The sequence below is a fragment of the Felis catus genome, chromosome C2 (assembly GCF_018350175.1).
Source record: "Felis catus isolate Fca126 chromosome C2, F.catus_Fca126_mat1.0, whole genome shotgun sequence".
In the NCBI taxonomy this organism is placed as follows: domain Eukaryota; kingdom Metazoa; phylum Chordata; class Mammalia; order Carnivora; family Felidae; genus Felis; species Felis catus.
This window is the reverse complement of record NC_058376.1, coordinates 97,588,988-97,615,418: the sequence shown is the minus strand read 5'-3', so window position 1 is coordinate 97,615,418 and position 26,431 is coordinate 97,588,988. Positions and strand designations below refer to the sequence as shown.

Sequence of the window (26,431 nt, the reverse complement as noted above, 5' to 3'; positions counted from 1 at the left end):
AGTAAAGCAAGTACATGATATGACAACGAGGAGTTTGATAAAAATACAGAACAGAAATTGCATTTTATATTTACCTTCCTTTGCTTTCTTATGTTCAAGTCTTTCCTTTTGCAAGGATTTCTCTAATCTTGATCTGTGTTCATACACAACTGAAAAAAAAAGTTAAAATTTATCTGCAAAGAATTAGAACTTCTAAAATAAAATTAACATCAATTTTCAAAATGGGGGGGCAGGAAACAATTTAAGGTCTTCACAATTAACATAAAATGACTGCATTTATAAGTTCCACATTCTGGGTAAAAAACAGACACAATAATACACATAATTCTGAGCTGACTTCTGCACAGCCTGCCCCTTTATAGAAACAATACTCTGAGAGAGGCTTCTATCCACCTTCTTTGCCAGCTCCTTCTCCTGCTTCTCAAATACGAGAATCTCTGAGGTTCCATGTCTCTTGCAGGCCAGAGGTGTCCACTCTCCTGACTTTCACCACCATTTGCACAGCTGTTAGCCCCACATGTATATATATTTCTAGCTCCTGCCTCTCTCTTAGGTATTAGCACAGCATCTTCCAAAGACTTCAGGTTTCTCCACCTACATATCCCATAAATACTGGCAAGTCCACGTGAGCTGAATGTGAGCTAAGGCTGTCCAGACCAGTAAGGAAACCTCAGCACCCCACTGGCCTAAAAGAGAAGGCGTATTCCCCCTGGTGAGTAGAGAGGAAGAACAGATGTGGTAGGGGAAAAGAGGGAGGAGAGGCCCATCAGGACTCTCTCTTTCCCACCTCAGGCTTCACTTCTACATCAAACGGGAAGAATGGGAGGAGCTTTACCTTTGAATGAATAAGATGATAACGTCGATATTTTATTTATACAATAAAATGTATGCAGATGGACTAGGCCAGACATAATACTTAGTAGACCAAGACTGTGTTTCCAGATAAAAGTTACTAAAAAAAAATTTTTTTTTCTTTTAATCTGAGAGAAGTTGAGAAGTATCCAAGTTTGTGTTAAGATTTCCTTCTGGGACAGAAAGCCCAGCCTCGCAGAGTGGTTTGTACAGGCAAAGAAGGGGGGAAAGGGCAAAACCTGAATTTCTGACATACACTTTGCATCCTATTCGTGCAGCATTATGGTCCCATGTGATCTCATTCCTTGCCAAGGAAAGCCAAACCTGTTATTTGGTTCCCGTGCCAGTCCCTAGCTTCCCTTGGCTGCCTAAGATACAATTTCACCATCAATCACGGACTCACCATGTACAGTGCATACAACTGCCCGACACTACTGGACACATCCAAAAGGGCTGCGGTCACAGCAACTCCCCTCCCCCACACCTGACATAATAACCCCTTGCGCTTGAAGTGAATGCCCTGTCCCTCCCGCCCTTTCCCCGGTGTCACGGCTGCCAGTTGGCAGCTCCTGCTGTCCTCCCTCCAACTTGCCCATCGCCTCCTAGGTCCTCCACCGCCTCCCCACACTGCATCTCTCATCTTGTCATCCCATATAAACCTTCCACTTCCAAGGAAGTTTCTCTCCCTCTGCAACCACCACAGCCCCGACCTCTACTCACACGTCTGCTGCCATCTCTGTGCACTGCTCCTAGAATTCCTGCCACCATCCAAACTGGCATCACGTCATGCCCTGGCAGCGTGTATGCCCCAATCTCAACTTGCCCCTCAGCCTCAGCCTCACACAAGTCATAGCAACTATCCCTGCTCCAGTCTTTTCCTCTGCCTGGAGTTCTATTCCTTGCCAGATGACCCTTCCTCGCCCACCCCAGTGCTATTCTTATAAAGGAATCCAATACAGCTCTGCATCCATTGAGCCCCTACCATGTAACTGGAACCACATCATGAGTAGAAATGAAAGATGAATAGACAGACATAGGCCTGGCTACAAGCAGCTCAAGTCTAACACAGTAGACAGGTTAGTAGACAGTAATTTTTAAATAATTAGAGCTATAGGTCATGATCTCGTGGTTCGTGAGTTCGAGCCCTGCCTCAGGCTCTGTGCTGACAGCTCGGAGCCTGGAGCCTGCTTCGGATTCTGTGTCTCCCTCTCTCTCTGCCCCTTCCCCTGCTCACACTCTTTTTCGCTCGCTCAAAAATAAATAAATAAATAAAAATTTAAAAACGGAGCTAAATACATTTAGCGCAATAAAAATATATGGAAGCCCAAGGAAAGACAAGGATGAGCTCTGGATGCGAGAAAGGTAAGAGAAGACTTCTCAGAGGTGAGAAGAGGTGACCTCTTGGCTGGCTTTGAGAATGAAGAGCAGTTTGACAGAAAAGGACCCCGAGGGAGAAAGGCACTTCTGGAAGACATCACAGGGACAAAAGCACAGGGGCATGAACTTGGGGTAAAGGAAGCTGTACTCCAAAAAGCTTGGTTGCAGGACACGTGGGTAGCTCGGTCAGTTAAATGTCTCACTCTTGACCTTGGACCAGGTCACAATCTCAGGGTTTGTGAGACTGAGCCCCACATCAGGCTCTGCACTGACAGCATGGAACCTACTTGAGAGTCCTTCTCTACCCCTCTCTGCCCCTCCCCCATTTGCATGCACACATCCTCTCTCTCTCTCTCTCTCTCTCTCTCTCTCTCTCTCTCTCTTTCTCAAAGATAAATAAAAATAACTTAAAAAAAATCTTGGGACACCTGGGTGGCTCAGTCAGTTAACCATCTGATTACTGATTTCAGCTCAGGTCACAATCTCACACATGGTTCGTGAGTTCGAGCCCCGCACTGGGCTCTGTGCTGATAGTGTGGAGACTGCTTGAGATTCTCTCCTCCCTCTCTCTCTCTGCCCCTCCCCTGTTCTCTCTCTCTCTCTCTCTCTCTCTCTCAAAATAAATAATCTTAAGAAAAAAAAAAGCTTGGCTACAAGTCCACTGTTGAGAAATTACTTTTTTTTTTCAAACAAATCTGTATGGTATATAAGTCCCTCTGCCAGCTTCTAAAAAGCCTATTAAAACCAAGAAGTGTCTTGGATTGGTACCAACAGTATCATGTGGAATGATGTTTAGAACAAGGCAGGGTAAAAAAAGGTTAGCACTATAGGGCCTCACTAAGCCAGGCCCTAAATAAACTGCATGCTCAGTCAGGTGGGAAAAACTTACAGGGACGCAGGTACATTACAATGCTATCACGATATCACAGAGGCAAAAACAGGATGCCACAGGAACACCTAAGCTCCCCGGCTGGAAGGAAGTGCACTCCTTTCCTCTAACCCACCGGCCAAAGTTCCCAGGTCCTGGGTAGAGAGAGTCACAGGAACATACACATGCCAGTTAAAACGGAATTTTGGTGTACTAATTGGACATATTATAGATGATTTCAGCAAGTATGTGTGTCACTTTCAAAGAAAGGAACAGGAAAAGCAGTCAAGATCTTGTTCCAGTGAAACTTAAGTGGCAGCAGGGGTGAGTGGGAGGTCCTGGGTATAGGGGGCTCCTGAGGAGGTCGGGACTAGTAGAGGCGAACAATTCCAGCCTAGAAACACCCATGATCTTAAGAGACAGAGCAGCACAGTAAACAAGACATACAGGAGAGGGCTGCTCACCACCTATCTCCGGCTCTCAGACTCCATATACTAAACATTATTATGGAAGGGTAATGATAGAGGAGGAAGCTGCATTTACAACTTACAATCCTGTGAAATTCTTTACTTCATATATAGCAGCAATCACCATAAACTTACTCTTGCAAACTCAGTCTTATATGGAACTGGGTAACTGGGTAATGATTGTCTTTGCACTGGGAAGCAGAAAACTCATCAGCATTATTTCATCTTCAGTAAGAGTGGAGGGTCCACTACATTATACCAAGTAGACAGGGAGTGTAGGGGATGGGATGAGAGGGTGGGAGACAATGCTCCATTCTTTAGTCTCTTCTCTGCAATGCAATCAGGAAGATAACGTGCCAACAGCCAGTCCGAAGTACCCATTTATCATACTGAATCACACAACTGTCTTTGACAGTTTTACGCTCAATGGGAATTTACACGTTCAACATATTAATAGCAATGTTGTCTCAAGAACCAGAAAATCTGAGGATACACAGTTATAAACTTTCATAAATAACCTCAACAGATGCTACGAAATGTCTGCAAAGAGCCCAACGTGTTTGTGGATTCCAATCAAAGGTCAAAGGTCTTCAGAAATCTGAGATGTACATGATTGAATAAAATGGCATCACTATTAGCAAGATCTAACGCATAAAGAATGTGGTTTTGCAAATGCAGTAAAAAAAAAAAGATGTGGTAAATAAGGAAAGAGAATATATGTACAAACCATGAGGTAACTGTACTATTAATATTATCTTACTCAGAACTGGTCAAGCCATTATTATAGCACCAGTTTCTGGTCCTGACGTAAAACAACTTAAGAATGCAGAAATGGTTTAAGCGTTGGAGAATATCAACAAGGAGGAGGTGAGAGAAGGGAGCGGCAGTGACTGATAGGGGCTGGAGAAGTGCTGTTTCTTAATCAAGTTCAAAGAAAAAGGAAAACAAAGCCAAAAGGCATCTTAAACTGTATGCTGAGGAAACCACATTATGTAAGGGAAAATGAGAGTGAAAATTAACCCTTGAAACTGCAAATTCTAGAAAGAAAGGGAGAGGGAAAGAAGCAGATGGTAATGTAATGGTTGAGAGCACAGACTCCGGTGTCTAGATTCAAATCCCAGATCTATTCCTTATGGGGCAAGTGGCTGAACTTTGTACTTCAGTTACCCTCACACGGTGTATGGGAATAATGGTATCACCTATCTCTTTTGGGTGAATGTCAGGGTTAAAGAAGTTAAATTGTGTCAAGTGCTTAGTTAAATTGTGTCAAGTGCTTAGAACACTGCCCGGCACAGAGTAAAAGCTAGAAAATTTCAAAATATTTTTTCACCTATCTGTGACGGCTTAAAATTGCCAAAGAATCAGATGATTCCCTGAGCCCTTTCAACCCTACAATTAAAGTCTAGTAATGTGAAGTACTTACACACACACACACACGGAGACAGCAGTGGGGGGGCGGGGGACTCGAAAAGGCAATAAAATATTAATCTCAGTTCCCTTTTACTTAAAAAAAATTTTTCCCTTAAAAAAAAACAGAAAGTAAGTAATCAGTCCAACAGCTCCAAAACTCAGAAGACTTTTTTTTTTAAATAAAAACCCAAAAGTAAAACAGAATCTTTGCGTCCTTGCAGCTCTCTAGAAAATTTCCCTATCAACTAAACAGACACACACATACACCCCACACTACCCTTAATTCTTTTAACATGCATTCTCCAGGCTTTGGAGCTAGTGATTTATCTAGATGGGTTTACTGTTTCACTTAGAAGGAGGATCACTAATCAATCCTTGTCACCTATCTCTATTTTCCTATTTATACTCTGAAGTCAAGGGCATCAGTCAAGATGAACTAATACTGCCAGAACCTCCACGACAAAAAAGGTGCATAATGAGTATTCTCAAAGCACCAGACAAATTTAAGGAAAAATAAGGATACAAATAATGATTCAATCTTGGCATTCAAGATTTTTAAGGCAGAACAGCACTACAACCGGGATAGGATTTGAATCACAAGAACCCATGAGGAAAGGATGAAAACGCATAATACTCATCATCTCCCCTGCTTCCTGAAAAGGAGTTTAATATTTTCCATGCAGTGGAGAATGGAAAGAGGTTTTATTCCTCTTTCAAGCACTCAAGAGTTTATAATCATGCCAGCTTCCTGCAGCAATTTTCCATTTTTACTCTGACTTCCTCTGAAAGTCACAAGAGAAATTAGCTGTTGCACATCCACTTGTGGGCAAAATACCTATCTATGACATTTCAGGGCAACCAGCGCCAATTCAGAATTAAAAGGCAACACTCCAAAATTAGAAAGCATCGCTGAGTCTTTTAGCACCTTAAGCCAAGAGAGGGCAATGTTTCTTTGGCAGAAGCAACAGCTCATAGAATTTTGCTTTCAGTCTTGCCCGTAACATAAGGTTTTGTCTTTATTAAAAAAAAACAACAAAAAAACACTTGAGGCTCTGTAAGAAAGTCATAGAACTCAACCTGTGAAACCATTAAGAATTGCAAGTACCGGGGCGCCTGGGTGGCGCAGTCGGTTAAGCGTCCGACTTCAGCCAGGTCACGATCTCGCGGTCTGTGAGTTCGAGCCCCGCGTCAGGCTCTGGGCTGATGGCTCGGAGCCTGGAGCCTGTTTCCGATTCTGTGTCTCCCTCCCTCTCTCTCTGCCCCTCCGCCGTTCATGCTCTGTCTCTCTCTGTCCCAAAAATAAATAAACGTTGAAAAAAAAAATTTAAAAAAAGAATTGCAAGTACCTTTTTCATTTTGCAGACTATAAAAATGAAAATGAACAAACCTGGGCCTTTGAGAATTGTGGCTGAAGATTTTTAAGTAGGATAGCAAGAGGAGACAAAAAGGAAGATGAACTGAAATCACCATAGTTCCCAGAACATAGTCCTTTCGGAGATTTGTTTTGTCTTTGTTTTTAGGCCTAAAATAGCAGATGTTTATCACAGCCTTTAAGAACAGTTTTCGGTTGTGGTTCTAACTCACCAGATGTGGGGCGGAGGCCAGCCACTTGCCACCCTCTCTTCTGGAGAACAATGACTTGGTAATTAACGTGAAGACAACATTTCAGATACAGTTTTCCAATGATCTGTCCTTCCTTCTCTCAGAATTTTACCTCATAAGGAGTCTGAGAAAGAACAGAGGAGCTCCCCTTAGAAAACAACCCACATAAAACAACTAAGTAAAAGAACAAAGAAGGTGGCATTTTGAAGATCTCACTGGATCCTCCCTCCAGCTCCCTGGAGTAGGTAAGGCCGCCCCTAAGGCCTGTGGCTGCGTTCAGTGTCTCAGCCTGGCTCTTTCGGCAAAGTCTCCCGACTTCTGCACCATTTCCGAAACTCCATTATGATCTCTCACACGTAACTCCTGAACAGTTAAGTCCACCTTTCGCTTCTCACTCACCCCAGTTTTACATCTTCCAGTACAATTTAACCTTTCCAGTCGGCCTGACAATTTATAGCTGAATTCAGCTGTTAATTAACCTTTTCCTATGGCTAGCTCCCTTTACTAAATTACACGTTCACACTCCAGGCCTGGGGGCAAAACCTTCAGTGGCTTCCCATCACACTAGGAGTGGAACTCGACCCCGCCCCCCTCAAGGCCCAGATTGTTCCTCCTGCTCCACTCCGTCATTCATTCCTCCAACAGGCCAGACACCCTTTCACCTCAGCACCTTGTACGGCCTCTTCCTCGTTGCCTCCACTCCTCCTTCTCTGCACCACTGACTCCTGCATTTCCAGCAGATCTTTACTAACAAGACACCTCTCGCCAAGTCCTTTCCTGGACAACCCATCTAAAACTGCAACCTGGGGCGCCTGGGTGGCACAGTCGGTTAAGCGTCCGACTTCAGCCAGGTCACGATCTCGCGGTCTGGGAGTTCGAGCCCCGCATCAGGCTCTGGGCTGATGGCTCAGAGCCTGGAGCCTGTTTCCAATTCTGTGTCTCCCTCTCTCTCTGCCCCTCCCCCGTTCATGCTCTGTCTCTCTCTGTCCCAAAAATAAATAAAAAACATTGAAAAAAAATTAAAAAAAAAAATAAAACTGCAACCTGCTTCCCACCCTCGACGCTTCCAGCCTTCATTCCTGTTTTATTTTTCTCCTTAGCACATAACACCCTACAGTATTTCTTTACTTATTTACCTTAGTGATTGCCTTTCTATCCCACTAGAATACAAGTTTAGTCGGGACAAGAATTTCTGGTTTGCTCTGTTCCACTATTGTACCCCGGGTGCGCTGAATTGTCAACATTCAGTGGACAATGAATGCACGCATGAGTGAATGAATAAATGAACGACAAAAAAAGAACTCTATGTGCTTTGAAGGCTGGGATTGGCTATCTCCTCAGTCCTCCTGTTCTATATCTGAAACTCTCATTACCACTTCAGTCCCAATACCCCGGTTCCTAATAGCTAGTGGTATTCAGTGGTTGTTCAATGAATGCGTGCCTTTAGAAGATATTTCATACTTTTGCTCATTTGCCTGCCATCCTTTATGTCCTGGCACTTTTAAACTAAATTTCCACATTTGTTGGCTCATTAGTACTTGCATATCGCACAGAAGAGAAAGGTAACAGAACAGAGATTAAATATAAATTTATCTGTTGATGTGCAGGCTCACAAGATTAGCATTAGTTAAATCACAGCCCTAATAGAGGCTGGAATAGAGACACTTTCAGAGCGCTGAGAGAAAAAAGGACAGTCTGATTAGGTATTTTTCTGCTGCATGGCAATTGAAGTATCTTTTTTTACTGCACAATACAGTTCCTATAATAGCTCACACAACTGTCTATTTTTAAGTTTGCTAATGCATACAGTTTATGAAGTCGTTTAAATGAAAATTTTCACCATGATTTGAATGGTGCTTAACTGCCTTTTCTATTTTGGATAAAACTATACCCAGGCTTTCCCTTATGACACTATCTGAGATTTGGCTTTTTCAAACAAGTAGCTGACTTAAGATATATTTCTTCATACAGGTCTTCTTTCAAGTAGTGAGCTTCTAATAATCATTCTTATTATTAGATGAGATCTTTTCACTCCTCATGAAAGGATACTTCTCTTAGCTACTCTGAGCTACTATATTATAGCCCAGCAGTATGCCAGGCACCTTGGGAAACACAAAAGTGTAGAACTGACTCTTATAAAAAGCTTATAATCAATAAATTTGGGCTGTGAAGAGAGGCAAGGACAGGTAAAACAGCAAGGAGACAATTAGAGCTCACCAAAGGTTAGGCGAGCTGGCATAGTGACCTGCTGAGCCAGCAGATTTTTAAACAGAATCTCTTTGTAAGCTGAGAGGAAAAATATCCTCCCGTCCCATGAAAATGCTGCACTCTACAAAGCAAAAATTACATGTGGAAGTACATATGCATATATATTAGAAACTTAAGGACTCACAGTAATAGAAGCAAAAGCTATTCTAAACTTGGATGTACAAAAATACACCCTATACAGTAATATTCTTCTCATCTAAGCAGTCAGATTTTAGCAGGACAGCATCACAGTGTTTCAGGAAATAATGAATGAGTAAAAGAGAGACAGAGGCTTCTGGCCACCCAAAACTGATGTAACAATGTAGAAGAATGCCCTTTAGATGGGCTAAAATATGCAAAAGCACACTGGTTTTATAATAGGACTATGCAGTTATACATAAACTTTTTTCTAAAATTTTTTTTAACATTTATTCATTTTTGAGAGACAGAGAGAGACAGAGCATGAGGGGGGAAGGGGCAGAGAGAGAAGCAGACAGAATCCGAAGCAAGCTCCAGGCTCTGAGCTGTCAGCACAGAGCCCGACGTGGGGCTCAAACTCACGAATTGCGAGATCATGACCTGAGCCGAAGTCGGACGCTCAACCGACTGAGCCACGCAGGCGCCCCACATACACTTTTCAAAACTCATGTGCTTGAACCAACCATAAAAGACATTTCATTTTCCTAAGTTATCTGATTTCTTCACGGAACCAGCCTCCATGGACACTTCCACTAATTCCAGCAAAGAGGGAACAAACCTAAAATCCAGCACTCAAGAATCAACCCCAAGAGGTTCTTATCTTGTATTAGCCTTTATCCCAGAGAATAACCACAAGGAGGGCAGGATGCACCAGCCTACAACTGGCTTCTCCTTCCAATCAGCACAGCAGTATATAAGCAACACCCTCTTTATCCAAACTCCCAATGTCACGTTTTCACTTCAAGATGTGAGAATATGCAATGTATCTTGGAAGAGGGTTCAATAAAAATCTTGCTTATCAAGAGATACTATTTAAGGCTGGCATATCTATAGCATCCTGGATACTTCATTCAACACATCAAACAAGTATTCAGTGAATACTTACTATGTGCCAGGCATTTGTTCTGATATTAGGGAATACGTTATGAGCACAACAGTAAAAAATATTTGCCTTTGGGGAGCTCATGTTCTGGCAGATAAGTAAGTGGTTAGGAGCTACTAAGTGTCATGGGGGGAGAGGGAAGACCATGGTAAAAGAGACTGGAGGCATGGGGAGGATGGGTCACACTTCTGAATCTGAGGACTCACTGAGAAGATATCTGAGCCAAGACTTGAAAAAAGTGCAAGAATGACTACCACAGACATCCAGGGGAAATGTTCCAGACATAAGGGATGGGCAATGCGAAAGCCCTACAGGGCAAGCATACCCAGGCCGTTCTAAGAAAAGTAGGGAGGTCACTGTAGGTGAGGAGTGTGAGCTGGAAGACCAAAGTGTGAAGGTGGGGAAGGGGACAGATTGGGATGGGCCTCCTAGGACCTAGTGAAAACTCAGGCTATTACTCCAAAAGAAGCGGGGACCCTTTGGAGGGTTTGGGCAGGAACATAGAGCGATGGCTTAGATCTTAAAATAATGATCACTCTGACCACATGGGGTCAAGATGCAAGCAGGGAAACCAGTTCTTCAGTAATCCAGGCATGAGGTAACAGTAGAAGAGGACCAATGTGCAGGCTGTGGCAGATTCTGCATTTACACTGAAGATAATACCAATGCATGTGATCGTCTGAGATGGGGAAGGCCACAAGTGGAATAGGTTTGTGTGGAAGATCTGGAATAAGCATTTATTGACTACAGAGTGATTAACTCAGCCTTCAGGAGTCGAGATAGACACCCACAGGTAACATCTGTGTGGATGTTGAAAGATAACGATGGAGGAAAAGACAGAAAAATACAGACAGTGGAAAAGAACTCAGTGCAAGAGCACTGAGGCCAAAAAAAAAAAAAAAAAAATCTGCTTATGGTATTCCTCACACTTTCCTGAAAATAAGAATAACCCTGTTAGTATCACAGGTTCCTGGGGCCCATCTTTAATCTACTGATTCAAAATTTCCAGGGAAGACGCCTGATAATCTGAACATTTAGCAAGTGCACTCTACCTCCTCCCTCAAGTGCTCTTAAAGGGGTAGTTCTGTAAACATATAGGGATGATAGGAAGGTGGGTAATCAGGGTGGGGAGAGAATGAGTGAGAGGGTTGCAGTTGACTTGATCAGATCTGCATGGCTACAAAAAATACGTTTCTGGATGGTGCACAAGAGAGAGAATCCAAGAGAGCATAAAGGTTGATGGATTAGTTAGGAGTCATCACAATTGACCATATTGCCCAAATATAAGATGATCTCCAGTTATGCCAATAAGACAATCCAATAAAAAAGAAAGTCGAATTTTGGGGCGCCTGGGTGGCTCAGTCAGTTAAGTGTCTGACTCTTGATTTCAGCTCAGGTCATGATCCCACAGTCATGAGATCGAGCCCCATGTGGGGCTCCGTGCTGACAGCATGGAGGCTGCTTGAGATACTCTCTTGCCCTCTCTCTCTGCTCCTCCCCTGCTCCCTCTCTCTTTCTAAGTAAACTTAAAAAAAAAAAAAGTTGATTTTTTTTTCCCAACTGGAACCTACAAAATTTTAAAGCAGTGAAAAGGAGTAGGAAGTGAAAAAGAATATCAACAGACACTTGAAGAAATTCTAACAGTGATTAAATGTGGGAAAATGTAGTAAACTAAATTAACCATCAGAGAAATCAAATTAAAATCATAACGCAACACCACTATTCTCCCATCAAAATGGCTAAGCTTTTAAAAAACAGAAAATACCAAGGGTTGGCAAGACTGTGGGAGAACCAGCTCCCCTGCTTGGCTGACGGATGGATGAGTCAGTATAACCATTTTAGAAAACAGTTCGACAGTGTCTGCCAGAGCCGACAAAGGCAGACCTCGTGGGCCGTAAATCCCATGCTGAGGCACGTACCCAACCAAATATTTGAATTTAGTAACCAGAAGTCACATAAAAGAGTCTGAAGAGCAGCACTGTTCATAATAGTCCCAAACTGGAAACAACACAAACATCTATTATAGTAGAATGACTATGTTGCAGTTGTTCAAAAAAAAAAAAAAAATTAAGTTATCACTCAGCAATGTGAACAAACAACGTGTAAGAACATAGACGAATTTCACAAAACATAACGTTGAGGAAAGAAGCCAGGCAGCAAAGTGGTACTTGCTGAATAATTCTACTTATGAAAACAGTTGAAAAACAAGCAAAGCTAATCCGTGGTGATAGGAGATGCGGTGCTGTTCGCAGTGTGCAGATGGCAGTGGGAGGCGGGCCGGCAGTGACTGGGAGAGAGCAAGAGGGAGCATTTCTGGTGCTGGTGATGTTCTGGTCCTCAGTCTGTGTGCTGCCTACACTGCTTGGTGAAAAACCACTGAGCTCTATGCTTACGATTCATACACTTTTCTGAATGTCTACTTGTTTACATTAGATAAGGGGGGGGGGTATTTGCCAATTTTGGTGACACGGTGAAATACAAAACCTGTTTAGGTAAATTACTTTTTTTTTTATCCGCATCTCTACAAACACTTTGATTCACACTCTTCACACGTGTGTCTGACCTCCGTGTCAACATCACCACAAGTCCGAATTTTAGTCCTCTGAGTTTTCTGAAGCATGCCCATTTTCACTGGAGATACAGCATTTGTGGAAGCTGTCTGATGCTATCGCGAGAAATGTCCTAAACTGCAGATACTTAATAAAATTAGGAGCTGATGGTTTCATCTGCCCCGTAGGTGCATGCGTATTCATGCTTTCTATATTGCTAACTCAAATGTACGAGGGAGCTTTTGGGGGGGCTGGTGGTAAAAAAGTTGTTCATAAAAACATTTTACATTTACAATTGGAGGACACATTCCTGGGAATAAATACTCACACTATTTTAAGTGCTATTTCATTAAAAAAAAAAAAAGATTTGGTCAGGTGCCTTCCATAAATGTCTAACCATATCAAACGAGGTCATTTTGGGCTAATGTGTCTTCCTCACACAGTGCTCTGCTGTTTAAAATAAAGCAGTTGGGAAAGCACCCAGTAATAGCAGAGGCTTTGTGCTGACTCCAATACAACAAGACTCCCTCTTTTCTGAGGGGTAATTTTGCAGGATGAAGGGAATCTTGCCTTATAATATTCAAGCATATGCAATAATCATTGACAGAGGGAAAGGAATGCACAGAAGCAAAATATATTTAAGGAAATCAAATCAAAATGCCTGAGTGACTGATTCAAAGCGCACCACAAGAGCAGATCCAAGGATGATGCAAATATTTCCGACTTAGGCTACCATGTGAAAGGTGGATCAGGACCCAAGGAGCCCGGGGGCGGGGCAAATCATGCATCCCATGTTGGACTTAATTTTTAAACTGTTAAAACTGTTTATTTTGGGGGAGAGAGGGGCAGACAGAGAGAGAGTGAGAGAGAGAGACAGGGAGAGAGACAGAATCCCAAGCAGGCTCCCTGCTCAGTGTGGAGCCCGATGCAGGGCGCAATCTCACGAACTGTGAGATCATGACTCCAGCTGAAATCAAGGGTCAGATGCTTAACTGACACCCCTGGGCCTGGTTAATTTTTGCTAGGGATATCCGGACAGCACAGAGAAATGTAAATAGTAATCTAAGAAACACATGCTGCTGGCAGCTACAAAGTTCTTGCTGTGAAGAGCTATTTCACCATCGCTTACAGGTCTAAAACCAACACAAGGAACCCCACTGAGGCAAACCTCAGCCTATATCCCCCAAGGCCACTCCTACTCCTCCTGACACGTTTCAGTCTCACCACCAAAAACTGCTTACCTACTTATGGTTATGAATGAGGGAACTTAAACAAATAAGAGACTGTGGGAACCAAGTCAGTGCTAGATGTCTCCAAGCTACTTCTTCAGGTTCACCGGAATTCTTGATGATAGCCTGAGTTCTCTTTTCACGTTTGGACATTCATTTTTAAGCTTTCCTTTGGGTTAAAAATGTAATTAAGTATAATTCTTTTCTTTCCTCCAATTTGCTACAGAAAATGAGTCTTTTCCTAATGGCTTAAGCAGAACACATACGGCTCTGAACAGGAATACCTTCTGCATGGAGACATTGGGCACGGCCTGACTTGGGGCAGGGGGTCATGTTTTAACCACTAGTCACTGCAAATGATGTAAAATTCCTTAAACTAGAGGGCTGGGTGAGACCCTCCAAGGTCAAATAAAAATACTACCCTTTCTTCATCCTTTAAGAAAGGCCACGCTACTTAGCAGGTGGGCTTGAGGGTGACAGTGAGAGACTTTTAATGATGATATGATGCAAGAAGGATACAGACAGTTTCGTGAAAGCATATTCTGGTGACTAGTCCTTGCGATACTTCTGTTATACTGGCCTGAGTCATGTAAATAAGGTCACAGGCAACATGACACCCAATACTCCAGCATCTGTCTTCACCATGATCCCTGGAGGCCCCCCCCAGGAGGTGTGGATGCCCACCCCCCAACCCCACCCCCACCCCGCCTCTAGCTTCCCAGAGGGCCTAGGCAGAGCTCTACACAGTCTTATTATCACTTTACATATCACTTTGCTACTCAGACTGCACTCTAGATTACTTATGAGATCGTTGGTCTCTTTACTGTCTGCATACTAGCCTTGGTCTGGTACAAAGTGGGTACCTGCTCAATGTTTATTATTAAGTGACTGAACTGATGCAGACAGACGAATGTTCCAATCCAAGGCAGCAGGTGATGTTACCAACGTACTCGTCACATCAATTGTTTTATAAAATGTGTGTATGTAAAGCTTTGGTGGTTACCTATCAAGGCAGATTTCCAAGAGTCCCCTTTTAAGAAACTTTAAATTTGATACAGCCGACTTGCACCAAAAGAAGCATGGGGATTCACCCGCAACCTCTAGAGTTTCTCTATCAAAGGTAGAGACAATATATCTATATTGTTGAAATTAACAAAGTACATGGGGACTTTTGAAAGCACAGAAAAATCAATAAGCAGTCCTGATCTGTAGAAAGGAGCATGACTAGATGCTAAAAGAAAAAAAGAAAAAAAAAAAAACCTTTGATGGTATCAGCCTCCTAATTAGAGTTAGGCTTCCGATTTTCCTTTTCAACCTCATACCATAGTTAGAATTCAGATTAAACCCACTGAAAATAACTTAAATAGGACTAAGGTGAATTCTCCTGAAAGAAAAAAGAGACAAGCTGACAAATAGAATCAGATGGAGACAAGAGATAACTTAAAGAGGATTTTTCAAATAATTTAGGGAAAAGAGCCCTGGCCTGAGCCAAGATTCCCGAGTTCCACGTGGCCTGACACTAACCAGTGCTGTGCTCACAATGAAGAAACCTCACCATTCTTTCTAAGTCTGTTTCCTCAGCAATAAAATGCAGTTGGACAGTTGAGGGGCCAAGGTCCTTCCAATGCTAAAATTCTAACTAACTATGCATATTTCCAGTAAAGGAGAGGAGTAGGGACACTAACAATACATAAATCATTTCACCTTGGCTTTGTGTAGTTTCAGTATCTTAAATTTAAATAAGAGACAAAGGACACTGTTTAGCAGAATGCTGAGAAAGGCTCTGATTTTAGGAAAAGGCTTCTGACAGAAGAATACTATTTCAGGTTTATCTGTCTCCCATGATTGTCAAAAAGTTGAAAACTATTATACATGAGCTTACACACAAGCTAAGACCCTGTGCCACACTTAAGGTGTCCTAAAGTGGGACTCTCCTATTCTATAGGTATGGCCATGAAAAATACAAGCACGTTATCCTTTTCTGACACTGACTAACAAAAGCAGCAAAGTACGGAAAATACAACTGCTATTCTAATTGTACATGGATCTAAGGAGTGTGCTCGCTCATTCTTCCCCTGCCTTATATAGTTTTCAATTTGCTCTCCCCATAATAACTTTTTCTTAACCCCCGTAATAACTCTTACTCATACTAGGACATCAGCAGGCATATTTGGTGAACAGCCTGGACACAGAGGTGGGAGAATGCAAGAGTTAGCAGTTCCTTTGGAGGAAGCGGATCTCTGCCCACACCTACTTGCATGTATCTGGAGGCAACACGTCACAATGGAAGGGGCTGAAGGCTGGAAGTCCAGACATTTGGATCTAATTTTTAATGTGAAACTATTTATTTAATGTCATATGTTTCATCATTGGCAAAACAGGAGGGCTTACCAACTGATTGCTAAGGCCCCCTCGAGCTCTAAAATTCTGATTCTCTGATGTGGCTTAGCAGGCAAGGGTGTGGAATCAGAACTGTGGAATGACCTGGATAAATGTTCAAGATCTTAGGGCATAACGGTGATGTTCAGAAAGAATGCCGGCCTGACTGGAAAAGAAGGACCCAGCAGGGCTACAAAGGCAGATGAGAAGAGAAGGGGCAACACCTTTTTGGCTGAAGGGCTTAAGGCCCTTCTCTTTTGCAAAGTATCTGAAAATGATTAAAATTATTTTGACAGCTGCAAGTAATTGGGAGGTAGGTGGAAACAGGAAGTTCAGGCACAGAATAACCTCACTAGTTCCAGATTCAACCAATTCAATATTTATAGTAATTTGGACTTGAGAAACTGGCATTTACTATTACACTGCATAGTTTCTTCGAGTAACAGAGAACAAAACTAATTATAACCATAGCTCTTAAAACAGGATTCATTCACATACTAGACACTGCACCTCTGATTTCATGTTATTTCTCCATTGACAAAGTGCAAATCAGAATTTCTCAGGAAGAGCAAACAGCTATTTCACTAAAAGATGTCAGTTCTATTCTTTATCATCTTGCAGATAAACCTGTCACAGAGAGGTTAAAATATTCGTAAACGAGTGCTCATATATCCAGGGGGAAAAGGTCCATTAAAACCTACTTTCATAGCAATCATGGTAAATTATGTTTGTATAGTCCTTTACAGTTTATATACAAAAAGCTTTTACATCCAATTCACATGTAATTTGTGAGGGAACAGGTGCTAATTAGAAATTACTCCCATCTATTCATTAGAAGATATAGTGACCTTTCTTTAGCCATTAGTATCTTACATTTATAGTATTCAAAAATGCGTTTACTTAAAAAGCATTAAACTTATTGGTGATTTAGTATGGTTTTGTTCCATTATTCTGAATTTTTTAAGAGTTACTTCATTAGAAAAGGAATCCACTTACTATGGTAATTTTGTGAGTGTCACTCAAGAGACTGTGACAAGGACAAGAAACTTATCTTTAAATTTACCTTAAAATCATTTATACAACATAGCCCCCCCCCCGTAAACCTGCATGAATAGATGTATGCAAATAAAAGAAAAAAAATTCTGTAATTACTGCTGAGTACAAATTGTCAGAAAAATTAGGACAATTTTTAGTTAATATTCATGCTTCATTCTTTCATCTTTGCGTTAGAATCTTGAGAACACACTAGGTAAATTTTTTGTTTAACATCTTAAATAACCCACTTTTGAGAGCTACTTTTAATGAAGGTAATTGTGTGCCTACCTTATTTCTTACTCAGCGGCAGAATAAAAACACAGTACTTACAAGTAGCCTATCCCTTTAGCACTGCAAATTTATTAAGAATTCTAGCTCTTGATCCAAAACAATAAACCTAGGAACACACATTGAGTTCTTACCTAAATAAATATAGAATTAGCAGTATATGTAGGCAAACAAAAAAAATTGAACTAAATGCTTATTAGCTTTTCTTCCAAGGCTACCACACACACACACACACACATACACACACACACACACACACACACACACACACACACACACACACACACACAAGTGACATAGCAAAACCAAAACCAAATCAAAACAACCTCTGATCTTTAACATGTTGCCAACATACTGACAGAATTCAGTATATCATCCCTATACTAAATGCCTCAAAGAGCACAACATAGCCATTTGAGAAATAACAAAAAGGCCAGGACTCATTAAAAAAAAATCCCTTTAACGCAGAAAGGACAATTCTACATTATTAATATGGAAATATACATGATATTTATCTGAGGTACAGAAAATATTTCCATCATCTTGTCTTCAGGAGTTTCATGAATCTGAAAAGAACACAAATGAAATCTAACAGAGCATATTAATATCTTCTGGCCTGCTGTCTCACCAGGAATATATAAAAATAATTTTATGGGGTGCCTTCTAAATTTAAATGAGTTTATACAATATGATGAAAATATATACCTGATAAAACTGCATTATGGAATTAAAACAACTTTCACAAAATTTGCCTTACAAAGTCAGTGATCAAGAATGAATCTATCTTGGGGCGCCTAGGTAGTTCAGTTGGTTAAGCGTCCAACTTCAGCTCGGGTCATGATCTTATAGTTTGTGAGTTCAAGCTCCGCATCAGGCTCTGTGCTAACAGCTCAGGGCCTAGAGCCTGCTTTGGCTTCTGTCTCCCTTTCTCTCTGCCCCTCTCCTGCTCATGCTCTGTCTCTCTCTCTCAAAAATAAATGTTAAAAAAAAAAAAAGAATGAATCTATCTTAAGATAAATACTGATAATTCCTGCATGCATTTTTCTGTTAGGCTTACATTTCCTACTGTCATTAAAAAAAAACTTGTTGGGGCTCCTGGGTGGCTCAGTCAGTTAAGCGTCCAACTTCGACTCAGGTCATGATCTCACAGTTTGTGAGTTCGAGCCCCGCATCGGGCTCTGTGCTGACAGCTCAGAGCCTGGAGCCTGCTTTGGATTCTGTGTCTCCCTCTCTCTCTGTTCCTCCTCCGCTCATGCTCTGTCTCTCTTTCTCTCCTTCAAAAATAAATAAAAACATTAAAAAAAATTTTTTTAATGAAAAAAACTTAAAAAAAAACTTGAAAGTAAATCAACAAAAATTATTGTGATGAAACTGTTCATTCAACACTCTACATAAAAAAATAAGGCAGAAAATAAAATCTCTTAAAATTTGGCTTCTGAATGGTCTTATTTTTTAGAGCTTTTTCCTCTCCTAAATTTTGAAAAGGGCATGTGATTTACTAATTACATATGGACTTCTTGTAGAGCAAAACCTTTTAATAATAATCTTTTTCTGTATACCCATTAAAATATAAAAATGGTAACTAAGGACAGTTTTTTTAAGCATAAAGAAAAGCTTTATTATTTCTACTCTTTTCAGTCAATTTTCTTATAATTTCTATAAAACTTAAAATGGAAATAAAAATACAAAAAAAGGAAAAACCACTTAAGCAGGTTAAAAAAAAAACATAAACAGGTTAAAAAAAAAGAATTGCACATCCATTTGCCTTTGATTCTGGAAATAAAGACTAAACACTAAAGTTTTACAAGATTGCTCTCATTGTTGATGTTATGAAAGACTTTTCCCTTTGCTTCTTAAAAATTTTCTACACTTTCCAAATTTCTACACAAATGTAAACTACTCTTTCAAGCCTCTATCCTATCAGCTGATTATGCTGATGCTCATTTAAACATAACTGAGAATAGAATTTTTTTCATTCAAGTCCTAGAAGGGAAAGATCAAAACCATTGATAAGTCAGCTCACTGCTATGCCCATTTAAGTTGACTTTTCATCCTATCTAATCGACATTTCCAGCACTTGAAGAAAATTGGTATTTACCAATGAAGTAAAGCAATCGGTATAGTTTGGAATGCTTTTCAGTTATGTAACTTGAAACCAAAAGGATTTTAATTGATTTCCCTTCCTTTTTCCAGATAAAGCAAAATACAACAGCAACAAAAACTTGGCACAGAACTTTCAATATAAACTCAAATTCAATAGAATGATTTAAATACAGAGATCAGAAGCCATATGGGCGGAGAAAGTAGTAAGTTTTCTGTTTAACACGGACAACTAAATTCACCAGAATATTCTATTTCCTGACTGCTTCATTTAATTGAGTTTTGCCGCTTTGATGTTCAAAGTCTCTGAGTAAAATGAATTAGCGATTGAAACGGCAGCCTTTCAAAGATCATTCCAAAATATACTTCCTGAGAAAAATAGAAATGCCTGTTAAAAACATCATGTCTTATAATATGTTAAACTTACTTTCCTTAATGGGAATCTTAAAAGGGTGTCATTAGAGCTTTAGGCCATCTCTATTTTCACTTTCTAAGTTAGTGTTACATAAAACCTTTGATATAATGTAGCTAATTTTGAGCTCTAAAGACTTTGCACAGAAAGATGAAGTTACTAACCACCACAAGTGAGGGAAATACTTTGTTTTTCTAGAAACTGTAATTGTAATCAAATAATTAAAATGGTCGACTTTGCAATATGTCTACCGTTTACCAGGCACAAGATAGATGCTTTCATCAGACTCCGAACTCCAGAAAGAAAACAAGTGTAGTCCTTATCTGAATACCCAATGAAACAGGCTAAGTGGTTAGGTAACTTGCCGAAGGTCATCCAAGTATTTAATTACAGAGTCCAAATTTGAACCCAGGTCTACATCCATTCCAAATTTGGGGAAAATGCATACTTTCCTTATCTTCCTGAGTTGGGTGTTCACAATGCGGCTTCATTAAAGTCTCCAACATAATCTATACCATCAAATATAGATTCTAAGGTAAACTCTAAAATGACATTACAAAACCCAGAATGAAATATGTTTAATACTGCCCTCCAATAATGCAATTACTCAATAACTACCTATTCTTCAACTCACAGAAACCACCTTCATTTTCATTAATGTTTTTTCAAGAAGCCAAAAAGGAAAAAGAAAAAATTTCTGTGACCAGTCTAAACAGATACATAAGGCTTGAAACGCTTACTCAATGTAACAGGTAACACTCTTCCAATTAAAGATTAAATCCACATTCTGAATAAAGTGAAGTCAAAGAAGTTCCTCCAACTTCTTCACATTTAGTAAGTTTACTCTTTTTTTTTTTAATGTTTATTTATTCTTGAAAGACTGAGACCGAGCGTGAGCAGGGGAGGGGCAGAGAGAGAGGGAGACACAGAATTTGAAGTAGGCTCCAGGCTCCGAACTGTCAGCACAGAGCCCAATGCAGGGCTTGAACTCAGGAACGGTGAGATCATAACCTGAGCAGAAGTCAGACACTTAACCCACTGAGCCACCCAGGCACCCCAGTTTACTCTTCTTAATGAATGGAGGTTTTCTATTCTGAATTGCTAAATCTACTTTTAAGACCAATTTTTCTTCTTTTAAATCAATGGTGAAGTGATCCTTCTCTCCATTCCACACACGCAGCCCCTGCACATCTGCCACATACCTGCTTACAGCAGCCACCCAAGCTGGAAAAGAGGTGACGGTCAGTGGCACGAACTCAAGCATGACCTAATGAAGCCTTCCAGCTCACATCATCAGTGTTTCCCCACATCTTGGCCTTGAGGAAAGGGGAGTGCCAAATTAGAAGGAAAACTGAATTTGGAGTTGGCAGATTTGCATTCAAATTCCTTCTACCATTTACTACCTTTGTCATTCTGGACATGTAACCTTTCTGAACCTCATTCTTCTGATCCATAATGTGAGTATCGGGGTCTAACTCAGTGGGTGGCACATAATAGGCACACAATGAATTGCAGCTGAATTTAAAACAAGAAAAAGGCTGAATCTTAGTAGTTTTCTCGGGGCACAGAGGTAAATGAATACAAGAAAATGCAGCATTCAGGCAAGAACAACCTGGAGTGAGGGGGCTGGATGTGGTGAGAAGTTCCGGGTGGTCAGTGGAAGCCAGTCCAAGGGGGAAAGCAAGGCAACGTGGAGGCAAGAAGAAGCCCTACTGAAATGAGATTCTCTAGGGCATACCAGACAATCCAGCAGGCCAGGGAGATGACCCACTTTTGCTTGATGACTAGAAGAGAATGCTGATTTCACTGATTTTGCCACTGAATGAGTCACAAGGGTGGGTAAGCTGAGAAAACATGTGAGGGAGTAGAAAAATGTGAGTAATTACACGGATGTTGTAGAACTTTCTTTAATTAAAAAATTCCTTGCTCTGAAAGTTTTGTTAACTTTAAGTATCACAGTGAGTGATTCATCCTCCCATAAAACCCACCACTGTCTTAGACTTCTCAAACGCTGACATGCCTCTGAATTCCGCTGTTGTGAAATCCCAGGTAGGGAGTGAGAATACCACACAGCAGTTAAACCTGTGTGTGGGTATCAAACCTCTGATGGAGACTTAAAAAGCACGTTTACTCGTATGGCCAGCCTCGAACTGGATTTTCTATGGGGCCAAGTCACTGGAACCACTCTGGAGGGAAACGTGACCTTGGATCACTCCCCGAGTTATGCTGCCCATCTTAGGAAATAAAGCTGCCCGCAGGACTGGTCTTTCTGGGCCAGTCCCACACTGCCAGAGATAAGCCAGGACATCCCTGTCAGAGTGACATGCACGGTGGCTGTGAAGCCTATTCTACCTGGTGGGGAATAACTGGCAAAGGAGGAGAGCAGGAAACAGACTGCCAGGTAACATCCTCGGCCCCTGTCATAGCCATTTACTCTTCACGCTCACGTTGTGAGGAACACCTGACTTCTTTTTTTCTTTTCTTTTCCGTTTATGAGACTCAGATCCAACACTTATTTAAGGATATAAAGCTAAAATTTGGCAAACATATGAGTCAGTCTGACAACTCTGATACACTGCATTAGACACAAAGTCCAATAGAAAACCTATTGAATAAACACAAACAGGTAAAATAACATCCTGTCTATCAAGAGAAGTTGTACTCAAATAGCTGAGTACCAGAAAGATGTAAAAATGAGCCACAAACGGCTGGACCATAAGTAAAACCTCCCTGAAAACTCAATTACCGGAAAAGAAAACTGTAGGAGGCTTATTTATTCTTACTACACATAATTCTATCAAGTTTGGTTGCTGGCTTTTCAAGTCCACAGCAATTACATGAAACAACTTTAATAAAAAGTGGGACAGAGAAGGACTACAGGAATGAGCTAACAGCAGAGAAAGACACTATAAAACATAATCACTACTCAGAAAACGAATTCCAAAGATACACTGACCTACAGCTATTTAATGTACCGGCAAACTGTTCCACATCTACATATGGTCACACGTAATGAAACACAATTCCATATATTTTTAGTCATTTCAGCAAGGTGATTTTTTTTTAAGAGACAGATGGAGCATGAGTGGGGGAGAGGGGCAGAAGGAGGGAGACAGAGGGAGAGAGGGAGGGAGAGGGAGAGAGAGAATCTTAAGCAGGGCCATGCTCAGTGTAGAGCCTGACTCGGGGCTCGATCCCAGGACCCCGGGCTCAAGACCTGAGCCAAAATCAAGAGACACTCAACCGACTGAGCCACCCAGGCACCCCTCTTCCCTTCGTACATTCTGAGCATGCTAAAAAGAACACAGTATTACAGCACAAAATAGCTGCAGTGACCCTGAGACATCTGGTGGACATTCCACTGTGTAGTTTTCTCCAATTTCCATTGTTCCCCTGGCTCTGGAGTTTTCCCCTCTCCTCTAGTTTACTTGTTCTCAAATGACCCACACCACACTCTGCCCTTCCTTACCAGAGAAACTCTTGTGGGGGCATGGACCAGGTCGTATTTGTGTTTGTAACCTCACAGTATTTAGTACAGTGCCTTCTACATAAGGTAAACTCAGCAAATATTAAACTAATGAAATTTATGCTCAATATACTCAACGTTAGAATACAGGGATGCATGTAGAAACATTCCCATACACAATAGTTAGAATAAAAGTTCTAGGGCTTGAAAAGGCAAACCTATTTTTCATTTATCAAATAACTAGTACATTGTAGACATTGTTCTAAGCTCAAGGATTACAACAGTGGATGTGAAACCAGTTTTCTGAACTCAAGATCCAATAATCTTCTAGAGGAAGACAGACAACATGGAGATACGACATTTCAGACGGTCATCTGTACAAGGAAGAAAATATAGGAGGATAATGAGACAGAGTACTTGGGTAGAAGAACCATTACTATTTTTCTGACTATATGGGATATTACTTCCTATCAAGGAAGAGATATAGTTGAACTTCTATGTTTAGAAGTTTCTATGTTCAATTGTTTAGAGGTTAAAAAAAAAAAGAAAGGTATGGACTTCGCGAAAGCAACCAGTGAAATGTCAATGGGTGGCAGGGCTGCAGAGGTTGCCAGCCTCCCAGACGGTTCCCTGTGATCCCCACCTCCTGGTACTCAAACCCTTGTGCACTTCCCTCTGCCACTGGAGTCAGTTGGTCTGTGTGACTAACAGCATCCAGCACGAGCTACGTTATCTCACTTCCAAGATTAGGTTATGAGAGGCTGTCGACTTCCATGCTGGGTGCTTCCTCTCCCAGATCCCTCACTCTGAGAGACGCCAGCTGCCAGGTCATGAGGTCACTCAGGCAACTGATGGAGGGAGGGGTGTTCCACAGTGAAGAACCACCATGCAAATGAGCTGGGAAGTAGATCCTCCCCTGGCAGAGTCTTAGGTGACTGCAGCCCAGTCCACAGCTTGCTTACAGGCGCCAAAGAGACCCTGAGCCAGAGCCATCCAGCTAAGCTGCTCCCAGATTCATGACCTCAGGGAACTGTGTCACATAGTTAATGATGACATGTTTGTTGCTTGAAGCTGCTAAGCGTGTGGGTAATTAGTCATGTAGCAACAGATAACTAACACAGCTACCTCTCTAGGAGTTGAAGTCTGAAGAGGAACTGGTGAAGAACAGATCTCAGGGAAGAATATTCCAGACAGAGAAAATGGCAAGTAGAAAGACTCTTAAGAAGAGTGTGAGCTTGCAGGGTCACTTGAAATAGCTAAAAGGCCTGTGTGGCTGAAATCTTGTTGGTGAAGTGCAATAAAGTGGTTAAGAGACAAGGTGGATTCTTCTTCAAAGAGAAATAGAAAATAATATTACCTAATTTATATTTTACAAATAATAACCTTTATAAACTAAATGGACTCCTATGTGGGAGGTAAGAAAACCAGGTAGAAGCCTACTGCAATAAGTCAAGTCAAGAGATGATGGTCAGACTAGGATGTCAGAAATATTCTAGACTGGTAAAATTCAGGATACATATTTAGAGTCAACACAACTATATGAAAAACATCCATGTAGATTACACCATGCCAACAGGATCTGATTTTTGAGTGACCCAGATAAAACCATAACAGCCCTAGAAAGAGGGGAAAGTAGATACGACCTACTGAAACAGAACTCAAAATTCAAGAAATGATTTTAGATGTGGTAGTTAAAAACCATAACCTCTTTTGGTTAAAATTCAATGAGGAATGGAAAGAAAGACTTTTCCCTTTGTAAAAATAACTAAGCAGTCAATAGAAATGTTCTTTTCAGTGTCTATTCTGATAGGTGCCAACCAGACTGTTAAAAAAAAAAAAAGTTGTTTAAGCAATCAACTAGTGAGTTTAAAAAGAAAAAGAAAAAAAAAACCTAAGTAACAAAACAGAGATGAGGAAGACGGAAAATAAAGCCAGATTTTCCTTCCACATCAACGTATTTGCAAAGGTACAAAGTTAACAACGAGAAGCATTTTTTTAAGTTAGAGAATACTTACACTAATAACCTGCAGAGTATTCTCTGGTTTCATAGAGCTTTAGCAGTTCACTACCTAGGGCTTAACAAGAATCTACATGTTCCTACTCTGAAATTTTCTGAGCAGGCACTGTTCACAAAAAGTACATAAATGAACTTGTCAGGAAAAAAAAAAAACAAAAACCCTGCCTCTTCTTACCGCTTCTTCCATTATGTGCACAAGAAGCATGTCAGGACGACTCATAGGAAATATCCATTTCAAAATCAAAGCCATATTTGTGTACCTAGGGACCAGCCTTCAGCTTCCTCTTTTTTTAGTACAGAATTCTGATATTCTTAAGCTGAGACATGAAGAATCAAGCTGTAGAAAGTAAAAATCTAAACAAATTGGGGGTACCTGGGTGGCTCAGCTGGTTAAGTGTCTACCTCTTAATTTCAGCTCAGGTCATGATCTCATGGGTCATGGGTTCCAGCCCCATGTCAGGCTCTGCACTGACAGTGTGGAGCCTGCTTAGAATCCTCTCTTTCTCTCTGTCCCTCCCCTCGCTCATACTCTCTCTCTCTCTCTCTCTCTTTAAATAAATACTAATTGCATAACTTTTTCACTTAATTTTTTCACCAAAGAATCTCAGTGAATATGCAATAAAAGCTTCTAATAAGTATTACATATGTTCATGAGATGTATACAAAAAAATTAAAATGCCCAATCCTATTAATGAGTCCATGTTCTAAATTGCTTTTTTTAACCCACATAAATTAGTATCTAAAAGTAATTCTCTGTTTTATCATATCTGCTTTTTGCTGCTAACATCCTTGTATTAAATGTTGAAATGCTTTCATAGAGAAGTTCTACTTACTCTATGTCAGTGAAATAGCAGAATCATAAAAATCCAATAGAAAAGGCTTTAACTTTACTGGATAGTTGATTTACATTCTGTCTCTTGATGGCAGGCGGCACCTGTATAATCAAATTTATATCCCTCAAGAAAGCCTGTGGACAGTAGGTGCTTCAGGAAAAGTTTGTTGCATAAGAGAACATATTTACCTACTGCATTTTGTTTAGGATTTATGCTAAG

General features: G+C 40.9%; 1 protein-coding gene across 4 annotated transcripts in view; it reads right to left on the bottom strand.

Annotated features, from left to right (window-relative positions):
* GOLIM4 (golgi integral membrane protein 4) overlaps positions 1-26,431 on the bottom strand; it is a 79,860-nt gene that overhangs the window by 33,790 nt on the left and 19,639 nt on the right. For all 4 annotated transcript variants that reach the window (XM_006936274.5, XM_003991933.6, XM_006936275.5 and 1 more), the window contains exon 2: positions 75-149. In XM_006936274.5, the coding sequence (XP_006936336.1) occupies positions 75-149 (75 nt within the window). The remainder of the gene's footprint in view (positions 1-74; positions 150-26,431) is intronic.